The sequence below is a fragment of the Magnolia sinica genome, chromosome 6, assembly GCF_029962835.1.
Source record: "Magnolia sinica isolate HGM2019 chromosome 6, MsV1, whole genome shotgun sequence".
Taxonomy (NCBI): Eukaryota; Viridiplantae; Streptophyta; class Magnoliopsida; order Magnoliales; family Magnoliaceae; genus Magnolia; species Magnolia sinica.
In genome coordinates, this window is record NC_080578.1 from 91978452 (window position 1) to 91987719 (window position 9268).

General features: G+C 41.8%; 1 protein-coding gene across 1 annotated transcript; it reads left to right on the top strand.

Annotated features, from left to right (window-relative positions):
- The first annotated feature begins 7172 nt into the window (after window positions 1–7172).
- LOC131250135 (uncharacterized) lies at window positions 7173–8745 on the top strand. The gene has a single exon (XM_058250756.1). It carries the CDS (start codon window positions 7370–7372, stop codon window positions 8456–8458), a length of 1089 nt encoding a protein of 362 aa, XP_058106739.1. The 5' UTR covers window positions 7173–7369; the 3' UTR covers window positions 8459–8745.
- The last annotated feature ends 523 nt before the right edge of the window (window positions 8746–9268 follow it).

Consider the following 9268-nt stretch of genomic DNA (forward strand, 5'->3'; position numbering starts at 1 on the left):
TAGGATCAAGTGGGTCATATTACAGGAAACAGTGAGTTTGAATGTCCACCATTAAAACTCTTGAGGGCTACCAGGTTTGGACCAAAATGATATTTACTTTCCCTCTTAATTCGGGTCTGTGAGACCTTATGGTCAGATTGGATGGGAAATACATGATTTGGCAGGCCTTGGGAATTTTAAATGGTGAAAATCATTATCACCACTTGTATTTAGATGTGGCCTATTTGATATAGCTAGGGCCTATTGGCGTAGCCCATTATAATGTGCATAAGGCCCATTAGTGCGGCCCATTGATGTGACCCACTTGATGAATATAATGTCCATGTGATTCGGCCCATCTTGATGTATTTATGGACCGTTGTTGAAGCCCACCTTGATATATATACGAGACCCATGTATGAGGCCCATTTGATGTACTGGAGGCCCATGGGTCAAGGCCCAATAAGACGTACATAAGGCTCATTGTAGTATGATTCCACTATGGAGTATGTGTTGACCCTTATAACAGGCTATGCCTTGGGAGCAATGATGGTTTAATGTCCACATTATAAGGATAATGTTGGTTAAATGTCCGCATTATGACTCTCCCTAGGGCCCATTGATAGGCCCATACTTGTAGCACGTAGGCCGTCTAGGCCCGTCTTCATTATGACAGAGCCCATCACCACATAACTTGTTTAGTATAGATCCATGATTCATGATCATACGCATCATATGTATATCTGATGTGAGGAGTGACTGATTATAGCATAAGCCTCCGGGCAAATTGTTTATGGGCTCTCTGATAAGCGAAGTTGCCCCACATGAGTGCTCGGTTCGCGCAAGATTGTTGCATGTCTGATAGTATGATTCATGCACTTGCATTTGTGTGATTGTGATTATTATATGCCCTAGCGACATCAGGACCATAGCCTCTACAGACACATCGTGGGTGGCTAGATTGGATACCAGAAATATTGTTACTAAGCATCGAGGCGCCATAGATGTCCCTGGGTGAAAATTTCTAAACCCGATGGTACCAGAGGATGACTCCAACGTTGAGACCGAGTGGATATATGAGCGCACGAGGGCTGAATACAAGGAGGCCGCGTCTCCCACTGTTCGTGGTCGGTTGGAAAGGGGTGTGGCCTTACTCACCAGAGGGTAGGGGGCAATACTAGGCTGAGTTTGACCAGCTCGTGAATGGGTTCGCTATCGATATACTAGATAGGTATTGGCAGACTATTGGCCAGGCGGATAGTGAAGTTTCTTACACTCACTTGGACTGTGCGGTTAGGAGAGCGGCAGTGCCACTTTGAGTGTACTAAACCTCGGTAATTATCTAGACTGAGAACCGTACTGATTTGATGCTCTAATGAGGAGCTGCATTGATATATGGATGTGGATTGGTATGCTTGATTTGCATTATGCATCGCATGGTCTTGATATAACCGATAACATTCATATCTTGCACCGCATAGCCTTGGTATGACTGATTGCATTCATGTACTCATCAGTATAATTTTGCATTACCCTGACCTTGCATTCTGAGCACGCTTATACTGCGCACACACGCACACCACCCTCTATGCTTTCTATAAGCTTATGCACGATTGATGCGTGCAGGTGACGCCAGGGCGCAGCCGTAGCATAGTAGCAGCAGGAGCGTGCAAATGAGCTTTTGGAGTTTCCGTTATTTGCATTATCTTGTATTTCCCTTCAGATGCATTGTATTTAAAAGTTTTTTATCATGGTGGATTTTGTGATGGTGTTCTTGTGGTTATTGTTCGTGGGTTATGCTTGTGGTTATGCTGATTATGAATTAAATTGATATTAGAAATCCTCCTTGTAGGATCCCAGGATCGGAACCTGGTAAATAGGTGTCGGGAGCCGAGAATGGGGTTCTACGGAGGTTGTCGGCGCCGGATTCGGCGATCGAAAATTTTATGAGCCCGGTTTCCGAGTTCGGGGTATGACAGCTTCGCTCAATTTCTAGTTTGCCCTACTCAATTTCATGTTTGCCTCGCTCAATTTTTAGTTTACCTCACTGAATTTCCTGTTTGCCCCGCTGAATTTCTTGTTTGCCCTGCTCAATTTCGTGTTTACCCCGCTCAATTTCAAGTTTGCCCCGCTCAATTTCATGTTTGTCCCTCTCAATTTCTACTTTGCCCTGCTCAATTTCATGTTTGCCTCGCTCAATTCCCAGTTTGCCTCGCTGAATTTCATGTTTGCCTCGCTCAATTTCCAGTTTGCCTCGCTCAATTTCATGTTTGCCCTGCTGAATTTCGTGTTTGCCCCACTTAATTTTGTGTTTGCTCCGCTCAATTTCCAGTTTGCCCCGCTTAATTTGATGTTTGCCCCGCACAATTTCCAGTTTGCCTCTCCAATTTGATGTTTGCCCCACTTAATTTCCAGTTTCCCCTGCAAAATTTCATGTCTGCCCCACTCAATTTCCAGTTTCCCCCGCTAAATTTTATGTTTGCCCCACTTAATTTATAGCTTGCTCCACTCAATTTCTAGTTTGCCCCGCATATGAATCGTCATTTTTGCAAACACAATTTTGTTATTTGCTTGTGTCATATATAATTGCTACACATGCATATGAATCGCCATGCTGACAGTATGTAACAATAAAGCCCATTTTCTCTTCTTTTTTAGTGCAACATTGACTAAAAAATTATGGAAATTCTTCCATCATACACAACATAGCTGCGTGACAATCCAAGTCATCTAAATTTGATTGAAATTGACCGCAAACTGATTAAAATTGACTGCGAAGTGAATGAAATATATTTTCGACCATCGACCTGATGAAATCTTGGAAAATAATCAGGTTAGTTAGCTAAAGTAGCTTCTCCTACCCCAAAATCATATATAGTACGTCAAGTAAATAATTTTGGTTTAGAACATATTCTTGTTAAATGAATAAAGAAAGAAATTATAAATAGAGATTTTTTTTTATATGATTATATATGCATATTTGTATAAATATTTATTAGAGAAAAATGTAGGTATGTAGAGTAAAGTTTTCCACGTTTTAAAAAAATATTAATAATAATTTCCAACAGACTAGCGTGACAGTATCGCAAATATGGCGGTACTGTTGCGGTAGGCCGCGATGGCTACAATTATAATTCGTGGCCATAGAGGGTGCACAGACTACACAGACTATCGTGACACTACCGCCGGTTCAGCGATCCTACCTCGGTAGGCTGCAATGGCTACGGTTATGGCAATGGTTATAATTCGTAACCATAGAGGGCCACCACGAGTCTCCTTTAAAAAGCAGGGGTATTTTCTTCCTCAAATTGCTTTCCGTACAAACAGGTCTAAGTTCATATGTTAAGTTTGTTTTGCTTCATGAATATCCAATGGATAAAAGGTGGGGTCCACAGTCATAAATTTCTCTAAAATGATCTATAAAAATAGATTAACGGCATGGATGAAATACATACATCATGGTGGGGCCCCACAGCACCGACCACCTCCTAAGAGAGAAGATGGCCCACTAGGTGGGCCCTCATCCAAATCAATTCCGTAAAAATGGACCAGCATCTGACCCAAAAAGTGGATGAGTGGCGAACATGTCATCAAACATAGTGTCCACCTTTAGAGGACATGGGACTTTTTGTTATTCCATTTTCTAAGCATGCTGGCTTTTGATTAAAGGCATCCTTTCTCGTGCTCTTATCATTATCGAAGATAATCGAGTGGCCTGAGTGCATGGAACCTTCCCATGCACATAGCTGCATTTGGATTCGTTAGTGTGCAGAGCACCCATCTGGACTGTCCATTAGGTTCAGTCCACTCTTCATAGGCTTCCGTAAAAAAAAGCCATAAAATTAGATGATCTAATCCGCTCAGTTAATGGCATACAAAAATGGACGGACAAGATCATTAATAAGAGATAAGACAAGATATTTTCCCGATTTTTCCATGATAGTTGAAGAGAAGCAAACTAGATTTAATGGACGGTCAAGATAGGTGATGTGGATGCGAACAAGTCCAAATCCAAGTATGTGCATGGGAAGGAATCCGTACAGTTAGACCACTGGATCAACTCTCGTCATGATCATTGTCCTCCTACCCACTGATGGGAGTGCATGAGCAATCATACTATTACAAACATCCACCGTAGATTCATGAACGTCGATCCAGACCGTCCAAATAGTGGGTCCATATGGGTTTATCATGGCCCAAAAATTAACAACTTTTAACCATTAAAATCAGTCTGATTGTTGTGAGGGTCCTCCACACACATAGCCCGCGTGGGCTAGTAAACTAAGAGGCGAGTTATTTGATACTCCGGCTGCGCATGAGACTTGATAGTCAGGCTTTCAGATCTTGTACTTGTTGAAAAATTATCGTCACCAAGTAAAATACCCAGATTTTGACTCGTTGAAAAATTCTAACCTCTGATTCGTGGACCACATGTTTGTTAAAATAAGACCATTGGATATTTTTCTTTCTTAACCGTTCAATATTTGTCCACCAGTCTGATAGTTGGATGGTCGAATAAGTGTTAAAATTTGGTAAACGAGACCCATAACTTGAACAGTTCAATCTTTAATAAGTGTATTCTATATGTCCAATTTCTAAATGCCTGCGTATCATCCATCACACTCTAGCAGAGTATATAAGCTTTACTTAACAGGAAGAAGCCGAGTGTAGGAGAAAATTACCACTGTAGATCCTACATTTTATCCAGCGTCTTTTATGAAGAATACAAAACTTAACTTTCCAACTTAGATCTTGCACGTATGGACAGCGCATTCGAGGACGAAAATACTCCTGCTGTTCAAAGTGACTTTTCGTTTCTGTAGAACTATGGCTACGAATTATAACCATAGCTATAGGTAGCGCAAGCAGGGGCATTTTAATGTTCAAATGATCTGTCCGTACATAAAAGGTCTAAGTTGGAAAAGTGAGTTTTGGATTCTAAAAGACGCTGGATAAAAGGTGGAGCCTACAGTGGTAATTTTATTGACAAGGTAGAGGGGACGCGGATCAGGTACCGACAGCTTCAGTAGCAACATGCTACTGAAGTGACATCATCGAGTTATGTGGCCCACCATGATGTATGTATTGTATCCACACTCTCCATCCATTTGGAGAGACCATTTTAGGGCATTAGCCAAAGAATGAGGCAGATCCAAAGGTCAAGTGCACCCCACCACAGAAAACAGTGATGATGGTGACAGCCACTGCTGAAAACTTTCTAGGGCCCATCATGATGTTTATTTGATATTCAACCTATTTATAAATTCACAAAGACATGGGAAAGGGATAACAAAAATATCAACTTGATTGAAAAACTATTATAGCCCTTAAAAAGTTTTTAGTGGTAATGGCTCAGTCCCCACTCTTTTTTGTGATGGGTCCACTTGAGCTTTGTATCCGACTCATTCTTTCAACGAAAGCCTCCCGCAAGTTCCTGCACTATGATACTTAGGTGGGGTTCACTATGATATTTGTGAGAAATCCATACCATCCATCCATTTTAAGAGCTCATTTTAAGATATGCTACACAAAATTAGATGATCCAAAACTCAACTGGGCTGCACAAGAGGAAATAGTTAGGATTCAGTGACCACCGTTGTGGCCACGAAGTTTCATATTATGCTAAGTTTTGGGTGTTTTCACTTCATCCTAGTGTAAATGACCTTATAAAGGGTTTGGATGGGATGGTATATAAGCATCAAGGTAGATCTAGGAAGGTTTTAAAAAGTAGGAAACTCTTTCCCAAGTTTTTTCCTCTCGCGCGGCCCACCTGAGTTTTGTATCCACCTTGTTTTTGGTCTCATGTCTTAAAATAACAACATATGAATAGTGTGAATTTATTACAAACATCATGAGGGGTCCCACCTAGCATACCTGTGCAGGAATTTCTTGTGAAACCCTTTCGCACATAATCCGTATCCCCCTAAAACGATCTCTACAAATGGATGGATGGTGTGTGTGTACAGAGAGAGAGAGAGAGAGAGAGAGAGAGGGGGGGGTGGTTTGGTTTCCTCTCACGCGGCCCACCTGAGTTTTGTATCCACCTTGTTTTTGGTCTACCTTGTTTTTGGTCTCATGTCTTAAAATAACAATAGATGAATAGTGTGAATTTATTACAAACATCATGAGGGGTCCCACCTAGCATCCTATGCAGGAATTTCTTCAGAAAGCCTTTCGCACATAATCCGCATCCCCCTAAAACGATCTCTACAAGTGGATGGATGGTGTGTGTGTATATATGGAGAGAGAGAGGCATGCTCACCTACCCACCTATGCACGTGTGCACCTTTTCACACATGTCATGGGTGTCGAATCCGAACGGTCCATAAGATGTGGAATCCCATGAAATCATATGCGGTGAATTTTCACCCCGATCTGAGATTCTGGTAAGCCATAAAAAAGAGAAATTCAAATCAAGGGAAAAAACTGTTTGCATTTTTCATGGCCCACCAAAGTTTCGGATCAAAGTAAAAATTAGTACCAGAGGCTTTCATGAGGTTCTGCTTCATGTGGACCGTTCAGATTTGCGAGATTCATCAGATATGACGAGGTCTCAAAAAAGTTCATATATGTACTACGTAGAAACTGGTTCGCAGGGTGTGTATATATATATATATATATATATATATATACATATATCATGGTGGGCCCACAGAACTTTGGTTCGGCAGTCTCTCGTCCAACTGTCAGCCCAAACATGCCAGTGTTTACCACCCCGAATTCCCATTCCTTTCTTCGGGTTACGACTCCACCCAACTTTTAGTCTAAAAACCTATTATACAATACCCTGCCAGACTAATAATTAACCGTGGACATGCATGCATAAACGCCAACGTGGCATGATGTACCTCCTTCTCAACCGTCAGAATCATGGGACCCACTTCCCAAGCTGTATATCCAAAATATCTTTGATTTTGACACCACCATCAGCGAGCTTTTTCTTCAACCGTTGACCCTTTGTCATCTTTACCATCCATTTGATTAGCAATAAATCGACGGAAATTACCCCTTTAATTTTCAGTTTAGGCCGGTATATGGTACGTGTGACTCGTGTGAATTGAAATACATGGAGGGAACCCATAGATGGGATATATGCAGGGTCATGATAACCCATGCTCTCGCAGTGCATGGTACCCATGTCCCTATATACTCCCATCCCATCTTAGCAAACGAAATCGCAGCTTTCCTTTCTTTTCACCTCCCAACCGAGAAACTACAGTACACCAATCCGTGAAGATTGATATGATCACGCATACTCCGATCCTTAAAACTGGCCCCACTGATCAGTAATCCACACCGTCCATATGATAATCCCTACCATGAATGTAAAACCTCCCAAAAATCTCTCATTCTATACAATCAAAACCCTTCAATCAATCACCCAAAATAGATGATCAAAACATTTAAAACACAGCAATGTAAGCTATTTCTAAATCATCCACCGCCCATTTCAAAGCCCATCAAAACAACGATCCAGATCTCTCAAGACTGCCCCAAAAAAGAAAAAAGAGCACTTGTAGAAGAACCCAAGCTCTCCTTTTCATGTTCCCCACAACCCCTCTCTGTCATGGGTTTCAGCTCCCTCTCTCTCCTCCTTATAATCACCACCACCTCCTCCCTTCTCTTCTCCCTCACCGCCCAACACCACCACCTCGACCACCTCATGCGAGACTACGCTTTCCGGTGCTACACCAACCACCCAAAAACCGCCTTCCTCTACACAATCCCCCTCCCCTACAACCTCTCCGGCATCCGGGCCCACACAATCCGCTACCGCAGCGGCAGCCTCCACAGGTACGGAGCACGAATTCAGCAGTTCCGCCTCGCGCCTGGCGCTAACGTGCGCCCCTACGTGGAGCGACTTATCATAGTCCAGCAGCATTGGGGGAACTGGTCCTCTGTTTACTACAAGAGCACAAAAACCACATCCGATTTCCACCTCATCTCTCCCGTCCTCGGCCTTTTCGCTTACGATGCCGACAATCTCACGGACCCGTCGGGTATTGAAATTTTCATGGAGAAGCCAATGACCGTTGATTTCTCTAACGTGGCAGTTCCTCCACCGGAGAATTCACGACCGTTGTGTGCTTACTTCGGTCCTGACGGTAGCGTTAGTGTGTATAATCAGAGCCAATCAACGGCTGGCGTTTGTTTTGGATTCGGACAAGGACATTATGGAATGGTGATTAAGAACATGCCAGAGTGGCCGGGGAAGGTGGGCCGTAGCGGCGGTGATGGGGAGATTAGTAAGTGGAAGGTTGTTATCGGAAGCTCCATCGGTGGGATTTTGGTGGCAATGCTTCTTGGATTGCTTTGTGTTGCGCTTGTGAAAATGAAGAAGAAGACGAAGATAGCGGAAATGGAGAGGAGAGCTTATGAAGAAGAAGCATTGGAGGTTTCTATGGTGGGGCATTTTAGAGCTCCGACAGCGCCGGCGATGAGGACTTTGCCGGCCCTTGAAAATGATTATACTCCTTGAATTTTCATTTTCGAAGAAAAGGCAGAAAAAAAGAAAAGAAAGTAAGGTCATCTCATTTCGATAAAAGACCCATCCCCTATCTTGATGATTATTATTTTTAGGAAATTAAAGTAGGATTTTTCTTTTATTTTATTTTTGCGGGATTTGATCGGTGGCGCCGGTGAGTAGACGGCGAGTATAAAATGATTCTTTGGAATTTGTGTAATTTTTCTTTTATTTAATTTAAATTTTTTGCATTTTAGTTCACATATTTCATTTATTTTATGGATGTTTGGTTTTTTGGAGAATTTTTTTATTTATGATTTTTTTCTTGAAAATTTGAAATTGGGTTGGGTTTTGTTTATTTAAGGGAGTTATTTAATGCACTGATTTTTGTGATGGTTGATGTGCAGGCGCTTGAAAATGTAAGTATTGATATGTTCTTGAATTTAAACTAACTAAATTGTGGAACCTAAATTAGATTGTTTGAACAATCCTAGAATGCATTTTCTTGAAAGAAAACTATTGAAGAGTTTGTTTTTAATGGTTCAATGAATGTCTACCAATTTGATAGTTGGATAACCAAGTAAGTCAGTTTTTAATTCATATAATACGCCTAACCTGATATTAATTTGTAACTTGTAAGTAACATTTAAGTGCCTTAGTATCATCCATTAAACATGGTTTGGGTTCTACCCCACCCATGGGGTCTTTGAGTGGTCATCGTGATGTATGGGTTTTATCTCCACCGTCCATCCACTTTGCCATATTATTTTAGGGTATAAAACAAAAAATGATGTGCATCCAAGGTTCAAGTGGACCACACCACAA

What these genes read in the sequence shown, in the direction of transcription:
- LOC131250135 (XM_058250756.1), top strand. Translation starts at nt 7,370, where the DNA reads ATGATCAAAACATTTAAAACACAGCAATGTAAGCTATTTCTAAATCAT.